The following is a 17,851-nucleotide window of genomic DNA, read 5'->3' on the forward strand; positions in this document are numbered from 1 at the left end:
GTGTCTAAGCACAGATATTGACCTGAATTAAACTGCACAAGCAAATTCATTGTCAGTGTAATCTTCTAAAGTATTCTAGTCTATAATAATATAAAGGTTGCATGCGGTAGTAATTTGACTTTTCATCCTCTGAAACTTCATCAACTCTGGTTTTCTCCTGTTCGACCCCCTGGCGGACCTTACTGCGCATGTCCGCAGCCTCGCTCCTCGACTCTGGCGGAGGAGGCGAAAGGGAGGCACAGTTTAAATGGTCGGGCTTTTAAATTGACGGGGGTCATTTGGACTGCTTGCTTGGGGAGCACCTCGTCGACGGCCACCTTCTCCAAACTCCAGCTTTCCAAATCCGAACTTCCTTCTCGTTATGTGAGTATTTCCTAGCGGAGGGATATCTTGAAATTGACTGAAGCGCACCTGTCAGGCGTCAGCCGCACTTTCTAACTTCACCGCGTTACTTCTTTTTTTTTTTTAACCTACTTTTCCTGAAATTGGATATAATTGGCTAATTAGACACTCGAGTTGCCTGAGCGTCACGTTATTAGTCAACTCACGCTCTTGTTATGAGTAACCAATTAACGCCTTCGGATTGGCCAATTACGCTTTCCGTCTGATTCGTGTTCAGCTGATTTTGTGTTGTTTTGTTCTTTGACAGGACATATAATATGTGTAACACAATGCTGCTGCCGCTGCTTTGTGAATACAACCAATAAGGCTGACCCAGGAGGAGTTTTATTGCTAATTCAACAGAGCAAATTGTTTAACGGAGAGACGCAGGATTGAGAATGACAAAAGGAAGTCCCACTTTTATCTCGGTAAAAGCATGACTGACCATTAATGGAGTTTCCTGTTTTCCAAACGCGGTCCTGTGAAGTTAATACTTACACGACAATTATGTTTAATTTGTTTGGAGGTTTATTTGGAGATGCAGAACGTCAAGGCAAGCTGGAAATGCTCCCCTGTTCTCATAAACATAGACGTGAAGTTATCACTGGACTTTGGGCCAAAGCTTTTGAACTACAAGTGTTTGAACGATGAGTGGGGACATGAAGGTTTTATTTCGTGACAGTGACACTATATTTGTTCTCACTGAAGGAGAAGGGAGTTTTGATTTGACTACATTTGTATTCTGTGTTCAGCCTGATAGCTCTGCATTCTTAAAGCTTATGATAAGAACCCCCCACCCCCCTTTTTTTTTTTTTTTTTTTTTTTTTTTTTGCAGAAATCAAGTGCTAAATTCAGAAAACATGATTCTGTTGTGTTTTTTTTATTTTTATTTCTTAGTCCTAAATGTGTGAAGGATCTAGGTTTCTTAGTTTGATGATAACAAATGTTTGTGGAGCATTTCAGATAGGAAATTATGAACATGATTTACTGGCCTTTAAGGTCAAATTCCCCCAACCACAAATAGAAAGGTCATAAAGTCTACAGGGAAGCTCCTAGTTTATTATTTTTAACAAAGACATTATTAATGCTTCAAAATGACTTGTGGTGTTTACACTGAATTATATTTAACATAATACAATTTGCTTAACTGTAGTTTGGCTACAGACATTGTAACTGATTCAGAGTGTTTTTTGTTTTGTTTTGGGGTTTTTTAATCTCAAATCAGTCTTCTTTAAGATGCAAAAACTTTGACTCAACATTTTAAATGATCAAAGGCTTGATGTGGGTGTTAAATGAAATTGTGTAAAAAAGGAAAGCTGGAAGAGCATGAGGAGGAGCAGTGTGTCCTTTAAACACGAGGTGTGTCAGGAAACGTCCGTTTACTTTTATCTGCAGAGCATCAGCTGATTTAACCCATCTCTCACAATCCCTTACAAAGACTTTCATCTCTGATCTTTGGCCACTTTTGATAGGTTGATGGAAGGTTTTTAGGTGGTCATATTATTTTTAAATAGTCTGTTTAGGTGGATAGCTTTTTTTATTTTTTTAAATCTCAGTGGAGGGTTTATAAGTGTTCTCTGGAAGGCTGGGGCTGTTTTATTACTTAGTTCCCACTCGGTTTGTGGCCGACTCCACAAATAAAAAGATAAAGGCAAGAGTCTGCAGAGAGAAAGATTGGTGATTTATGATCCATCCAGAAAGCTTCACAGAGTTTGTCATGAATACAGAAGTACGTCTTTTGGAGTTGTTTTTTTGTTGTTGTTTGTTTTTTGTTTTAGATTTATTTAACCAAACTAGCTATAGTTGTCGACTTTCCCGCTGAGGGGTGAAAAATATCACTGATAATTGTTTAATAAATTTGATGCTTCAGTGATGGAGAAGTGGGTGTTGTCTTAAACCAACAGTTCACTAAGACAGTGGTTTCATTTCTATTGTGTTCAGTTGGACAATAGTCTGGTCAGAATGCTATAAAATAGGATCCGTGTCACTTTTATACCCAAACAGCATTGGTTCATACGGTCCTTGAAATGGAAACCTCATGGATGAAATGATTTCCTCCAGGTTTTCTTGAATTAAGCTCCATCTATCTCCCTATCAGCTTTCTTTCTTGTTGTTAAAGAGGAACCTCCTCACAGCATGATGCTACCACTACCATGTTTCACAGTGATGATGGTCGAGTTAGTTCTATGCCACGCGTGGAGATCGTCTTCTTTAGTCAGAAAAGCTGGAAAGCTGCTCCACCTTGCAGGACAGTCACTGTCGTCACTGTCTGCCTTATACTCTTACTTTCTCTGCAAAGCACTCAGGAGGATGCAGCTACTCCAGTTTGTTATGTCGCCTTCCTCTGCAGGGCTCTCTAAAAGCAAGACACTTGTTCATAATGCAGCCACTGACTACAACCTTTAAAAATGAATTCCAACAGGGGCCCATGTGAAGCGTGGTTGTTAAAGTCCCGAGCCCCCTCAGCCTCTCTGCCTCGCTGTTATCATTTTGCAGTAAACGACAAAGCCGACCAGAGACATACTATTCCCTATATGGGCTTTGTTTGGGAATTCACTTGCCTTGCTGTTTAGGTCCGCAGAAAGGAGCCCGGCTCCAGAGAAGGAGCCCTTATATGGTCATCACAGCACGAGACTGAAGCTTCCCCTAAGCAGGAGACTGGGAGAGCGAGATATGGAGGGACAGGGGAAAAAAATTGTGGTTATTAAATTTAGGAGGAACTCGATGGTTCAGTAGCAGAACAAGTCGCTCTGTATGAGTTGTTTGGGTTGTCTTTCAGATAAATCTGTTGACACGATGTTGTGAGGTTAATTAAAACCAATTTCCCAGCCTCAGTCGTTATGTCTGCAGTTGAGAGGGGAATTGTTTGTTCGTTTCCCGTGTGACGCGTGGGGTCGAGAGGGAGGTGGACGTCCGTGAGAATGGCTGCTTTCTGAAACTCCCTAATGGGGGGGGACATGAAAAAAAAACACATTTTATGTCTTTTAGCTACAGGCAAGACAATTTTACTGGATTACAGTTCTTTGGAAAAGTATTCACGGTTATCATCTTACTCATATTTTGTCATGTTGCAAAACTTGAATGTATTTTGTGTAATATATGAATAGGAAGGAAAATGTAAAAATTTTTTGTTTACAAATAAAAATTTGAAAAGTGTGGTGAACATTTGTGTTTAGGCCCCCTCATCAAAGCTTTGTAGAACCTTTTGTTGCAATTGTGGCTGCATCTCATTTCTTCTCTGCAGAATAGCTCAAAGACAGTCAGACTGGATGGGAAGCACTCATTTCCAATTGCATTTCAATCTGGACTTTGACTAAGAGATAAAAATAGTTTCATTTAAACCACCACAGTGTAACTGGCTGTAAGGCTCAGGGGCACTGATCCACTGGAAGGTGAACCTCAGGCTCAGGTTGTTTGATACACATTTATTTTTCAGTAATGAGTCATCAGCAGCTTCCCTGGTTTCTGCTTAAGAAAAGCACAGCCTAATGATGCCACCACCATATTTTAATTGGGGAAATGTGAGTTTCATCCGACCAGAGCGTCTTACTCTACATGTCTGCTGTGTTCTCTACCCGGCTGATGGTGAACTAGAGATGTTGCTCATGGCTTTCCGTGAAGGCCAGGTTTGTGGAGTACCCAACTAATGGTGGTTCTGTCAACAGATTCTCCTGCCTGAGCTGTGGATCTCTGCATTGGTCCCCTGGCTACTTCTCTGGTTTATACTCTACTCAGTTTAAATGGATTGCTTTGTTTTTTTATAGCAGTTTTCCTCCAGATGTTTCACTGGGTTTTATAGAGGCTTATCAGGGTCATTCTGAAAATTAATATAAAAGCACAGTTACAATAATATAAGGCTATGTTTTTGATGCGGTATTTAGAATATGAAGCAGCTGAAAGGACTTGTTCCAATGTTCACTCTATTCTTTCTCCCTATCCTCAAATGAGAACCTTTACGCTCCGATTATGATCCTATAGATATGGTGTCATTTGACTATAACATGACTCCTCCATGTGCCATCCATTTCTACCATTTGATGCACTGATTCTTTTCAGCATCTGGCCCTCCACCACTAGCCAAGATGTCCAACAAGGCCCCGTCAGAGGACGAGAAGTTCCTCTTCGTCGATAAGGACTTCCTGAACAGCCCCATGGCTCAGGCCGACTGGTCGGCCAAGAAGCTGGTTTGGATCCCCTCGGAGAGGCACGGCTTCGAGGCGGCCAGCGTCAAGGAGGAGCACGGCGACGAGGTGCTGGTGGAGCTGGCTGATAACGGCAAGAAGGTCACTGTCAACAAGGACGACATCCAGAAGATGAACCCGCCCAAGTTCAGCAAGGTGGAGGACATGGCCGAGCTCACCTGCCTTAATGAAGCCTCTGTGTTGCACAATCTACGCGAGAGGTACTTCTCCGGGCTCATTTATGTAAGTACGCTGCAGAAAACATGCAAATTGCCTCTGAGTGTTATTGATTGTGCATATTGGTTTGACAGGGATCTGAAGGAAACACTTATAATATCTTGGCTTTATTGTTTTGTTTTGTTTTTTTGGCTGAAATATCTTTACATGAACACATTTTCTTACACAATTTCTTCTTAAATTATGTTACAAAAACATAATTTCCTTACTCACTGTCTTCTAACAACCATGAAGGCAAAACGTCCTCCAGGTTTTGAATGTGACATTTTTGTGTTTTCGCAGACGTACTCTGGCCTGTTCTGTGTGGTGGTGAATCCGTATAAAATGCTGCCCATCTACTCCGAGAAGATCATCGACATGTACAAAGGGAAGAAACGGCATGAAATCCCCCCTCATATCTACGCTATAGCTGACAATGCCTACAGAAACATGATGCAAGGTAGGATTTCTCAAACAGTTCCTTCTGAGTCTGTCTGTTTTTAAGATCAACCCGTTCTAAATTAGTCTTAATTAAACAAAAAAAAATAGTTTTGATATGTTTTTATTAACCTTGTCATTGGTTTGATATTTTTTAAATCTGTGTAGAGTGGTAAAATAATTAAGCTGGGCCCCGAAAGTCTTCAAATTAAATAAAAGCTTTACAAATCAGCTTTTGTATAACTGAATATAAAACAATGCAGATCATTGCAAGTATTTTGTACAAGAGTGGATCAAATATAATCCATTGTTTGCAAGTGTGGTTAAGTTTTCCTTTCATCAAGAGCTAAATTGAAGGATGCTAACTTGGATGTGGAGGAGCAACTTAAAGGATATTTTTATATTTATAAAAATATAAATGATTTCAAATGTATGATTATGAGTAGTGAGAAGTCCCAGGAAAGCTACAGATTTGATTGATAAAAGGGATATGCACAAACTAAGAGTGTGTGAAATCATAATGGCTCAACCCCTCAGATGAAGGAGTCGTCAAGTTGCAGTTTTTCACCCTTGCAGCCTGTCATGCCAGTGGATCGTAATGTAGGTCAGAACGATTACCGAGAGTAAAACACTGACTTTTAACTAACTTAAGGAATTTCCTGATCATCTTATGTTCAGTATGATAAATTGTTTTAACTTTTTTTTTCCCTGTTTGAATTAAACTTCAGTTTCACTTGCAGACTTGTGATAACTATTAAGTCAAAATCCTCCTCAAAGCTTCCTTTCTGCTTGCTGTTTTGCAACAATGATGAGGAAACTGGCAGGTTCCTGAATAGTATTTTCCAGCCCGTTTTAGAGTCAGTGTATCAAAGATGTGACGAATGTGGCCTTGGCAGCGCCGTGCTTACAGTAAATGGCTCTTGGCTCAAACTGCAGTGATGCGATTTCACAACAGCTCATTTCCCACAGAATCTGTTTCCAGGGAGCTTTTGCACCACTTGATTTCATGTTGACATGAGGACTTTTTCTCAAAGGAGTTGACATCTGGATTGAGAGATGGGCGGAGGGCAGTAAAGCATTTCCTTCTTCCAAAATCTCCCCTTCAGTTTTGCTGCTACTTCTTTCTTCATGACACAGAATATTTGAAGGAAACTTATGAAGGATGATTTGCAGTTTTGACAGTGTCCAAAGTTGAATCATTCTCTGTAATATTAGAGCTTTTCCATTCAGAATGACTGTATATGTGGTAGAAAATTATTTCCCAAAAAGGAAATTTAAGAAGTCGGTATATTTATTTATATATTTATTGTAAAAGAACTGTTTGATTACATGTAATAAATTCTGCGGCTAGATCAAAAAGTAGATGCACATTATGCCAGCGTTCAGTTATGTTTTTACTTTTGCACATTTTTAGTGAGTTACACAGATGTATAATAAAACGATCTAATGTCCTCTCAAAATAAATTACAAAAATATTCATAACCCATTGAACTGCCTTTAAATGTTGTCACATTTTAATCACAAACAACAGCATTGGGATGTAGTCTGACAAAACGACACACAGTAGTGCCTAATTGGGAAATGTAAGGGAATTGGAACGTGGTTTTCAAACCTTTCAGAAATAAAAATCTGAAAAATCCCATCTGAGGGAAAACTTTTTGAGAACCAACTTTACAGCAGCAAAAGTTGCACATCTAAGGGCTAAAGTTCTTTTAGATTCTTCTGCTTAAAATTTTATTTTATTTCCTTTTCCAAATTCTTGTTGCCGATTCTCAATTGGATTTGGATCTGAGCTTTGACTTCACAGCCATGAACATGTTGTCTAAGAGATTTCTTTGACGTTCTGGTTGTAGGATTACCGCCTTGGGGGAAGGTGAACCACCATGTGTTGTGCTTGGAGCTATGTGCAGCCTTAGTTTGCCCCCAAACTAACTTGTTTAATCTGCATAGAAAACTTTCTTCAACATGTTTGCTGTGTTTCCCTCATCAATTGTGGTAAACTCGGGATGTCTCTCTTTCAGCAGAGGCTTTCCATCTTTCTGCTCTTGCATAAAAGCTTGATTTGTGGAGTCCCTGTTGATGAATTTGTCAATTGATTCTTCCAGCTTAGCTGTGGATCTCTCCAACATCTCCACAGCAGCAATAAACTTCTGAGATGCTTCTTTGATAAGTGCTCTAAAGTGCTTTGCCCAATGGCACATCGTTTTGTGGCACAAACTTTCTAATTGCAGGACAAATACTTAGCACTCTACAGTTCTCTAATAAACCTTAACAGATCACCAGAGATAAAGTTGGACCCAGGCAGGTGGGTGACTTCTGATTGAAAGAACTGTGTTTTATTGAGTAGTCAAAATAAAGGGGGCAGAATTCATCTATCTATGCCCTGAACTTTCCAGATTTTTATTTGTATGACATATATATATATATAAACCATAGCTGCTAATCCAAGACCTCCTGGGACAAACCAGTGCACAGGAAGTTGGTGTTTACGTGAGAGCTCATATTTACACTGTAGCTGTGGAGGTAAACAAGAAAACGGGTGGATTGACTGGTATTTCTGCTGGTGTTTGGATTATATGTCTTCAATTTATCCTTTGCAGAAGCACCATTACAGCTCAGTGCTCAGGTTATGAGTACACCTTAAAGGAATGTACATGCTTTATGCAGGAAAAAAAATTGTTTTAATTTTATGCTTATACCTTAGAATAAACATTTGTTTAGGACTGATGACGCATTACAGTTTCTGCATAATTTAGTTTATGGACCACCCCTTTGTATTTGTGAATAACTTTTCCAATAGTGTTTTCAATGTGACCTCTGGTAAAAATATTGAAATAAAGAAAGAAAGGAAAAACAATATTTGCATTTATTTTACCTTCCTGTTAGAATGTCACCTTCTCCCCTGACCTGTTGCCAATAGAACATGTTTTCCAGTAATATTTCACAAGATTCATACCTCTCAGTGCGCTCTATGACCATGTGAATAAAATTTGTCATCTCTTCCCGCCCCCCTGTGGTCTCTGCGGATGTCCACAGAAAGCCCAGACTTTTTTGAATATGATGAGTGGAGAGGAAATAATACTTGCAGTCACAGAGGTGCCACAAGCAGAAATCTGCTTCATTAGTAAATGATCACAGGGAAAACTGGGATCAAAAACATGCCGTGATATTGTGGTGTGAAATCGCCTTCTTCTTTTTGTTTTTTCTCTCTTGTGTGTATAAACCTGCAGGATGTTTCCCCCTGTGTGGCTTTATTGGAAGTTGTGCATTTCTGAGTGGAGCTCTGATATTGCTGAGCTAAAAATGGTTAAACTGGTTCTCTCCCATTGACGCAGGGAGTCATGTTAAGCCTTTATTTCCCTCGGGTCTTCTGTTGGATTTAGGCATGGAGTCGAAGAAGTCTTTATAAAAAGGTTGAACTTTGTGGTTGGGAGATTATTTCTGTATTAATTTGGCCTTGTTTTTATATTATTATCCTGATGAAAGATACAGTGACTGCCTGTTCATATTCTGGCAGAGTTCACTGGATTTTTATTTAAAATCTTTTGTTATGTGTTTCTACATAACTTGAGGCCAAGTTCTCAAAGAAGGTTCCCATTTTGTCAGCCTCATTTTGTCACAGGACCTCCACTATACCGGGAAAAGAAGTGTCTTTCCACACATTCAATTTGTCTTCTTTGAACCAGCTTCCATTTGTGATGGTAGGACAGAAATAACATTTTTCTCCCTGGTATATTAGCTTCTAGATATTGTTTTACTTGAGGAAATCAATGAGTATCTGCCTGACTAGAATGGCTTTCTATCTTAAAAATAGTGCTGAAAAGAAGCTGCTTAGTTATTTTTACATTTCGTAGTTAATGAAACATAAATCTGCTCCTAAGGGCAAGTTTATGCGGCGTTAATGCTGGCTGTATTTCCCATGAAGTTGAAACCAATGAAGCGGGATGTTTCACACTGACTAGTCTAGTAGGAACAATTCTCATGTTGGAGTCAAAGTGATGCATAACTACCACAAATTCAGATTATTCTCCTAAGCTTTGAAATATTCAACCCCAGCTTGGCTGAGATCCCAGGCCTCCAAAATTACCCTTCAGTCTTTGATGTGCAGCAGATAAAATGTGAAATTCCCAGAAGGGAGTTGATGTCTCATTGCAGGAGAAAACCATTTTATTCCTCTGTGCTCCCTCTATGTTTAGAGGTGTAAAGATCTCTGGCCTTTTTTAACAATCATATGGACTTCATATGTCTGACTCTGTCCCATAAACATGTTTAAGCATTTCTGTTCCCTTTTAGGTTTTGTTGAGTGAGCTGTGTTTTTGGATAGTGTTCAAAAAGACGCTTATCTGGCCGTCGCACGTTCCCTCTCCCTCTGCCTTAATTAGGAAGTGTAGAGTAGGAACCGGCTGCATGTTTTGTGACTGCCTACGAAGAATGGAGAGTCAAGTTAGCACTAACCAACCACGTCAGCACTGGCTTGTGTTATATGTGGAGCAGATCTGTAAAGATACTTTGTTTTTGACTCTGCATTTAAACATTACATGAAGTGATTCACCTGGTGCAGCAGTTGCTCTCGACTATTCAGCATCGAGCTTGGAGGTGTTTTGTATGCAGGGACTGAATCACATGAATTATCACTCAGATCAGTTGGCTAAAAACTGTTGCGGTATGACGTTAGTTTCACACTACATAAACTTCAGGTTTCACACCAGAGTAATTTTAGAGTGCTGTAAAACTAATCCAACTGCATTGTATCATAAAATGAGCTGAACTGAATGTATCAGAGTTTGAATCTATTTATGTGGAGTGACTTGTATGTAATGCTTTGCAAGAACAGCTGCCCTCTTACAGACTCCTTCTACTTCCGAATTTCTCTTGGCATAACGTTTAACATCCAACAAATCAATACTTGTTTTGTTTTTGTAATATTAGTTGCATTTAAAGGTAAGTTGAAATAAATGTGAACTAAAATAGACAATGCTGAGTATGCAAGTGTGTGTGACTAAATATTCTTTGGGTACAAAATTTAAATATATCAGATTTTCTTTTGTTTTTGTTTAGTTACATCTGCTTCTTGGTGCAGGATTTTGCTTTGCTGTTTGTGATTGGTTACGTATGCAAGGAAAGTCTGGATGAAATAAGACCAGTCTGTGGTTGGTAGGTGGTGTGGTTTGTTTACATTTACTTTATCAACTTGCCAGTCAAGCACAGACCAGAACACATTTTGATCAAGAATGTGTGCATTTTTCTTTCTGGTTGTAACTTTCTCCGTTATCAACAAATTTAACTAGCATTGAACTGGAACACATGGAATCGGTATGACTGGGCTGAATTGACTGCATCTTTATATAAGGAGAATATTGTTTGTTTTATTCTTTTGCAATGTGGCCTTGATATTAGATAGGTGTTTTTGTTTTCACAAATCAGTGATCTGTAAATAAACTGAGCTCTATTGAAACATTCAAGTGTGACCAAAAAAAAAGCAAAAATAACATCTGTCTGAGGGGAAGTATTTCCTCTCACCACTGCAAGTTCAGACCCTTTGCCACATCAATGAACTGAAACGAGAACCTCTGTTACCACCAGCTGATGTATAAACCCCAAATAGCATTTAGTTTTAGTACTTTTGCAGGTGATCTCAATTCATCCCATTGTTCATATGCTGCTGAATCACTTGCCATAAATATATAATGCTGCCACTCTCTTTGATTTTGCAGATCGTGAGGACCAGTCCATTCTCTGCACGTAAGTGAAACAAACTCCAAATGTCTCACATTTATGTTGTGTTATAAGACCTGATGTCACAGAACAGTTACATAATGCTGATGCAAGCAGAGATCTAAACCAGAGGCCAAAAGTAAATGAAAACTCCTTTCTTGTCTATTCATGCTAGAGCTTCTGCAGTTCTCTGGGAGATCCGTGTCCTTGCTTGTCACCCAGGGATTTAGTCAGGAAGTGTGTCGTGAACTCTGATGGGAGAACCAGATTAGCTCTCCAAATGTTTGAGCTCAGCTCTGTTTATTTGAACTAAACAGATTATTGAGAATTTTTGAACAGTTCCAGAGACAATTTGATGTGGTGCATTAACTTTCATTAAATTTTGGCTTGTTTATTTACTAAAAGTTTATCATGTTATTAGTCATTCAAGCTGAATGTCATATCTTAGCTTCATCCAGTGCCAGTACAGGTGTGTTGCATGCAACTACTTAAAGTAAAAACAAGGCGGGGAGAGGGGATGAATGAGCTGTACAGATAAAATGCATACAACAACAAATTACATAAAATGCATAATTAAAGTTTCCATTTTCAAAGTTTGCTCAGACAGATCTGACTGCATAATTTCATTCTATATCTGGACAGAAATGTTCTCGGTGTCCTGAACCAGCTGAGAGAAAAAGGTTTTCCCCAACTTTGCTCTTAATTTATTGCAACCAGGATGCAGTGCATTCTTTCCCATCAAGCAATTTCCTCAGCGATTATCCTTTCTTATCAGAGGGAAACTGGAGAAGTTTAGATAACTCTATACCAGCAGCCAAATATCAGATGTTTAACGCGAAGGGAAATTTGTATGGAGCATGAATGAAAAGGGTTTAGAAGGAGAAACTGTCAGGATGTTGACCTGTGCCTTGTTTTAAACATTATATCTGCAGTTCAGGAGTAATAAGTAGAAATATTTGGCTATAGGAGATGTTTTTTTGTTAAATAATATCCCTCTACTCAGTAAAGTGTGGAAAATGCTTACAAATATAGTAAATGCATTTTGTAAATGTTGACGTGTAATAATATAATACAGGGCAGGACATGAGTGAAATCTATGAGGAGTATAAAGTACAAGGAGCTTCCCACACATATTTCCCCCCAATAATATTTTACTTATTTTAAATTATCTGGAAAAGCAAAACTAAAACTGTCTTACCATATTTGTGCTCTGACACTCAACAGCCTGTCTGCATATTGTTTAAAGTCTAAACATTTGTTTGTTTGTTTTATGTGGATATTTTCCCTCTTTAAACGACACAGTAAAACTCCATAGAAGAGGCAAGATAAAAATTTCTCAACACAAGTTTGAACATAATGAGAAAGTTGCTGCTTTCAGTGATAAGTCACCGATTAATGAACAGAAGAAAATTTTGGATGCATTTTAATCTGCATTCCCAAATATCTGCAGCTTGAGTCTGGATGTTGTACGTCCTTACTCAGCCTAAACATGACACCACAGTTAGATTCCTCTTGGAGCTGCCAAACCCTAACAGAGTTTCCCGTCCCTTTTAAGGACCCTCGAACAAGCTTGCATGTGTGCTCTGCCTGACGTCTCTGGGTCTAATCAGACTCCTGTATCCAAGTTTGTTGTGTGGAGAGAAAGAATCTGTCCATGTTGCTTTGTGAAAACATTTGAGTGACTTTAAAAAGATGTAGCAGCACATAGTTCAGGTTAGAGCGGTCTGATGGCCTTGCCATAACTTTAATTTAGATCCAAAAGAGATTTGTAAGAGACCAATAACAAGCTTTAGTTTGGCCTGCCTGATATGGTGTGTTAAGGTTTGAAAGCCACCTGGACTCCTTCAAACATTGATTTTGTCATTGTGACCCTGGAAGCTTTTAAAACACCTGATCTTTGTCTCCTCTGAACATAAAAATATCTGCAGAAAACATTTGCCTCGCCCATGTGGGCTTCTGTAAATGTCGGCAAAGCTTGAAGGTGTTGGCATCCTTTCAGTCTTAGGTAGTGGTTCTTGTGTTTCTCTTTACATCCTGAAGAGATTTCTTTTTAATGTTGACAATGAAATTGGGGGTTACATGGTTAAAACCTGAACACTGGATTAAAGGGACAATAATCCCAACCATGTGCATGAACTATTTGACTAATAAATCTGGCAAACATCAAGCTTCTGGAATAATCTCAACCTTGTTGCCAAGTTCTTGAGAATATTTAAAAGTAAAGTTATTGGGAAGATAATAACTCATTTAAATGATCTCTGCCAATTTATATTACAGGAGTTATTGTATCGCAGCAGAATTATTCCATGTTGTTTTTGATTCCCACAACCATGCTTTGATTCTTTGTGACTTGGAAATTGGCATATATCAAAATGTATGATGCATACCACCATATGCATCATTTTGATCTGATGTCAGTAAACGGCTGCACGTTGATCCCTACATGTTCTGTTTTAATGCTAAACCAAAAGACTGAAATGACTTAAATAATCCCAGATCAGCTGAATTTTCAGACATAAAAAATTCCACTTTATCAAAGTATCAGATTACATAACGGCAAGTTAGATTTTACTTTGGGTCAGGCAGTGGTGCAGTTATCTCTGCAGCACATGATTCCCATCAAATTAAACTGGACTGTTGAACTGTGAACAAAAATCCTGTCAGTTCTATTTATCCTTATGGTTATCTCTCTCTTGAGATCTGTTAATCCCGTTCTTACTTTGTTTCCCCCATTCTTCAGAGGCGAGTCTGGTGCCGGGAAAACGGAGAACACCAAGAAGGTCATCCAGTATCTGGCTGTTGTGGCCTCGTCTCACAAAGGCAAAAAGGACAGCAGCGCTGTAGGTATCTGTGTGAAGAACTCGTGTTAGGATCTGTCAGTCACTTCCCTCACTCTAAAAAAAAACCTGCCCAGTTTAATTCTGTATATTTCCTTCAAATAGCAACAATCAGGATCACAGTTTGCATACGTGAGTAATGGGGAATGCCTGAAGTGTGCCGTTTTTGGGGGGTTTTTTGCGTGTGCCATTGGTGTGTTCTGTTAGAAAAGTGCATGAAGTTTAGTGTCACAGAATAAGAGTTGTTCTACCCCCAGGGTGTCCAATTTTCTAAAATTAGGTGGCGTTTTCTTCAACATATTTCACTAGCTACAGCTCATTTAGAACAGCCTCCTCGCTGGAATAAAATGTTGGCATACTTTCCAGGACGTCTTCCTAAAAGAAAATGCAACTTTTTACTCTGGCGACTGGCTCGTTCAGACTGCATGATGGTTAGTAGAGTACTGGCACGCAGCGATGAACGTGCCCCTTTTCCTACCTTGAGACGGGATTTTTGTCAAATTGATGGTTTTCTCTGCTGCTGGAGATGAAATCAAACTCTCTGCAGCAGCGAAAGAGTCTCTCACAGGTCATCGAGCACAGTGTGAGCATGCCCATCTCCTGTTTTTGTCTGTCAAAATCCAACAACCTCTTGACTCCTAAACATAGAATCTACCTGTGAGGTACATAGGAAGTGTTCACTGACTCTTCTGTTGCAGATTATATTGTTTTTTCATCAATGTTTTTTTTTTTTTTTACATAGACCTCGTAAACACTGACAGACACATTCACACACAGCAGAAATCCATCCCAGCTCATGAATCCACCTTGTGTTCATACAACAGCCCGTGCAAGGTACAGGTTTGTGCAAAAGTGAAAGAACCAACATTTGATCTTTACACAAGTTTATCAGCTGAAATTATTTCAACAAAAGATATCATAGATGTTTTTTTAACAGCTCCTCTAACTGTACAGATTTTATTGTTTTACATTTTTATGACATAGGTTCTGGAAGTGTTCATGCCATGGCACATTGCCTAAAGACAAAAGGTGTGAAAAACAAGGATTTATACAATTTGATGAAGCAAAAAAGACATTTTTCTCAGTAAAGTGATTTGTCCATTGGCATCAAATTTGCACCAGATTTCTGTCACAATTGCATCAAAACAAAATATTCCAGAAATTGGGTGCATTAAGTGAAGTCACACAGCATATAAGTGTAGCAGATTTTTACTGAAAATTTCTTTAGTACCAAGTAGAAAAGGTAAAAGAACAAGTTCATCCACACAAACTTTTTTTTTTTATTTTCTTTAATAGATTTTCCAGTTTGAGTCAGATTGACTGACATCAATGACTTTGCTGTTTGGCTTTGAAACCAATTGAAAGCTTCAAAATCTACACTTGATTCACCTTGTCGAGAATAACCCAAACATCTCCGTTACTTGATGTTTGCGTCCATTTTGTCCTCCAAACACGAAGGGCAAACTCCATGTTTGGAGTTTTCTGGTCTCCTGTGACCAGACTATATTCTCCCTCTAGCTTGTTGGATTGTCCAAATGTTCTGTGGTAAACTTTAACATCCTTCAGCAGTGAGTGTGCATGGAGTTCATTTATCTTATTGTTTTTAGGGGAAAAAGCTGTGCCTGCCTCCAGGTTTTCCTAAAACTAACTCCTCAGGGCACCTGGTCATGGCTAAGACATTTCTAAAGGAATCTGAAACCAGTGCCATTAATTTTTACCACAGTAACGTTTTGAAGATTTTAAGTTCTCTGTTTTTACCCATCATGACATGCTTTTGATTTGAAAAGCTTTCAGTGAGGATTAAACCCACTGATCTTCATTTCTGACAGGGAGCAGAAAGGCTTTTTACTGCAGATTTCAGACATTTTCTTTTTGTACTTTGTGTTCTGATCTTATTTCCTTTTTGTTCCACTTTTTTACACTTGTTGCATGGAGTTTTTTGCTTTTTACTTTTTTATCTTGTGTGAATTTCCTGGTTGTGTTGTTGATGTGGTGTGTATTTAATCTCAAAAGCCTTGACTTGGTGAGGGGGAAGCCGGTTTCGGTGATCATGTTCTGTATTAGGCTATGTGTGTGAATTGTTGTTGAAGTGAGTAACTTTTTTTTCCTACTAATCTCAAACACCCTAGTTATTCTTTCCTCTAAGTTACAGAAGCTCCCACAGTTTGAAAAGAAATAGTTTCAGGAATGTTTTTGTTTGTTTTCCTCTCTGTCCTTTTCATGCCTTTTTGACTCCTGCTGCTTATGTCTTAAAAGTTTATATTTACATTTCATGAGATGCAAGTTTTTCCTTTACTTCCATCTTGCTGTGCTCTGTCTTCTTCCCTTTGTTTTATAGTTTTCCTGAACTCTGAACAGCACATCACCAGTGGGTCTGTATTTTCCCCTTTTCCCTAAAACATAAGATTGGCTTTTATTTTTCCGCATTGAGTACAGAAGTCCGTTTTTTCCAGAAACATCACATTTATATTCAATATAAATAAATTCCATGAATTCAAATAAGAGAGACTTTTTTTTAATCAACTTTGAATATAAATCAATTACCATCAATATGAAGAGCTACTTCTTGATACTGTTTTCTTTTTTCCCTTCTTTCTCCTTCAAGCTTTAGCTCATTTACACAGTGGGTGTTTTTAATTGAGAACGTTTCTGTAGAGGTCATGAGCTTCTGACCTCAATGCAGACAAAAGGAACCACTTTGATCAGGAGGATTAGCTCGATCCAAAGTGATGGGCTGACACATTCACTCAGCTACTTCTGTTGGAGACAAATTACATCTCCAGAAAATATGTTTGGATAGTTGTATAATTCTTGATACATCGAAATATATCAAATAGGTTTTCTTAAACTAACAGACTGTCTTGATTCTGTGTAATTATGCCTTTTACTGCTAGCTGTGAAATGCCTTAGTAGTGGTGAATCAATTCGATGAATTATTTCATGCCTTCGTCCCCCTGTCCCGCATCATTATCGTGGTAAACATCCACTGAGAACCACCCTTATGTCTTCTTGACACCACCTACATCTGTCACCAGGGTGAGCTGGAGAAGCAGCTTCTGCAGGCCAATCCCATCCTTGAGGCCTTCGGAAACGCCAAGACCATCAAAAATGACAACTCCTCTCGATTTGTGAGTTTGTGGTTTAAAGAAGTATACATTTTATTTATGTATGATATTTTCCAGTCCGTGATAGAAAGCTCACTTTTCCTTTTCGTCTCTCTTTCTCAGGGAAAATTCATCCGCATTAACTTTGATGTGACGGGCTACATCGTTGGAGCCAACATTGAGACTTGTATCTTTCAATGAGATTTTTTGCAGCTCTGAAACTACTTCTGTCACAATTTAGGCAATTCTAGCTACTTGACAGCCTGCAGTCTCATCACACCACAACTCTTTGACAGAAGTACAGAAGAGATTAAAATGATAGCTGACAGATTGTGTCTTGCATATGAAGTCATGCCACTTGACATTTTCAGCAGTTTGTTGCAAACACAAACTTCTGTGTATTCTGTCAGTCAAAAAAAAGGCAATCTATAATTGCAGAGAGAGAGAAGAGGGATCTATATATTGTTTACTCTGAATGCACATTTGTGTTCCTCAACTAGAGGCTGCTCTCAGACCTGCTGGAAAAGTCCCGGTGCATCCGGCAGGCGAAGACGGAAAGAGCTTTTCACATCTTCTACTACATGATCGCTGGCGCCAAAGACAAACTGAAAGGTTGGACGGTTATTAACTTTAAGCTTCTTTAAACTCCCTCGTATCAAGGAATCAAAATCCTTACAAATGGGGGAAAAAAATGTTTGAAGACAAATGAAAGCTGAGCGTGCTCCCAATGAAGTAATGAAGTTTTTTGACTGTTTTACTTATGTTATCATCAGAGGACCTTCTTCTGGAGCCCTTCAGTAATTACCGCTTCCTGAGTGCGGGCCACGTTCAGATCTCTGGACAGCAAGACGATGAGCTGTTCGAGGAGACCATGGAGGCAATGAACATCATGGGCTTCACTGACGAGGAAAGAATTGGTAACAGCGGCTTTGCTGATTACTGTGCATGGAAATGCCTGCATATCTCATGCAGTGGCAGT

The 17,851-nt window shown here is 39.0% G+C and overlaps 1 protein-coding gene across 3 annotated transcripts in view; it reads left to right on the forward strand.

The window, feature by feature from the left end:
- Nucleotides 1–257: 257 nt before the first annotated feature.
- Nucleotides 258–17,851, forward strand: part of myh11a (myosin, heavy chain 11a, smooth muscle) — a 29,895-nt gene continuing 12,301 nt past the window's right edge. For 2 of the 3 annotated variants that reach the window (XM_055041674.1, XM_055041676.1), the window contains exons 1-10: nt 258–363; nt 4,438–4,805; nt 5,082–5,238; nt 10,931–10,958; nt 13,672–13,771; nt 13,874–13,900; nt 16,804–16,896; nt 16,996–17,059; nt 17,386–17,484; nt 17,646–17,789. In XM_055041674.1, the coding sequence (XP_054897649.1) occupies nt 4,464–4,805; nt 5,082–5,238; nt 10,931–10,958; nt 13,672–13,771; nt 13,874–13,900; nt 16,804–16,896; nt 16,996–17,059; nt 17,386–17,484; nt 17,646–17,789 (1,054 nt within the window). In that variant the 5' untranslated portion in view covers nt 258–363; nt 4,438–4,463. The remainder of the gene's footprint in view (nt 364–4,437; nt 4,806–5,081; nt 5,239–10,930; nt 10,959–13,671; nt 13,772–13,873; nt 13,901–16,803; nt 16,897–16,995; nt 17,060–17,385; nt 17,485–17,645; nt 17,790–17,851) is intronic. The other variant, XM_055041675.1, reaches the window with a different exon arrangement.

Source organism: Poeciliopsis prolifica, unplaced genomic scaffold, assembly GCF_027474105.1.
Source record: "Poeciliopsis prolifica strain line A6 unplaced genomic scaffold, Auburn_PproV2 SCAFFOLD016, whole genome shotgun sequence".
NCBI lineage: Eukaryota > Metazoa > Chordata > Actinopteri > Cyprinodontiformes > Poeciliidae > Poeciliopsis > Poeciliopsis prolifica.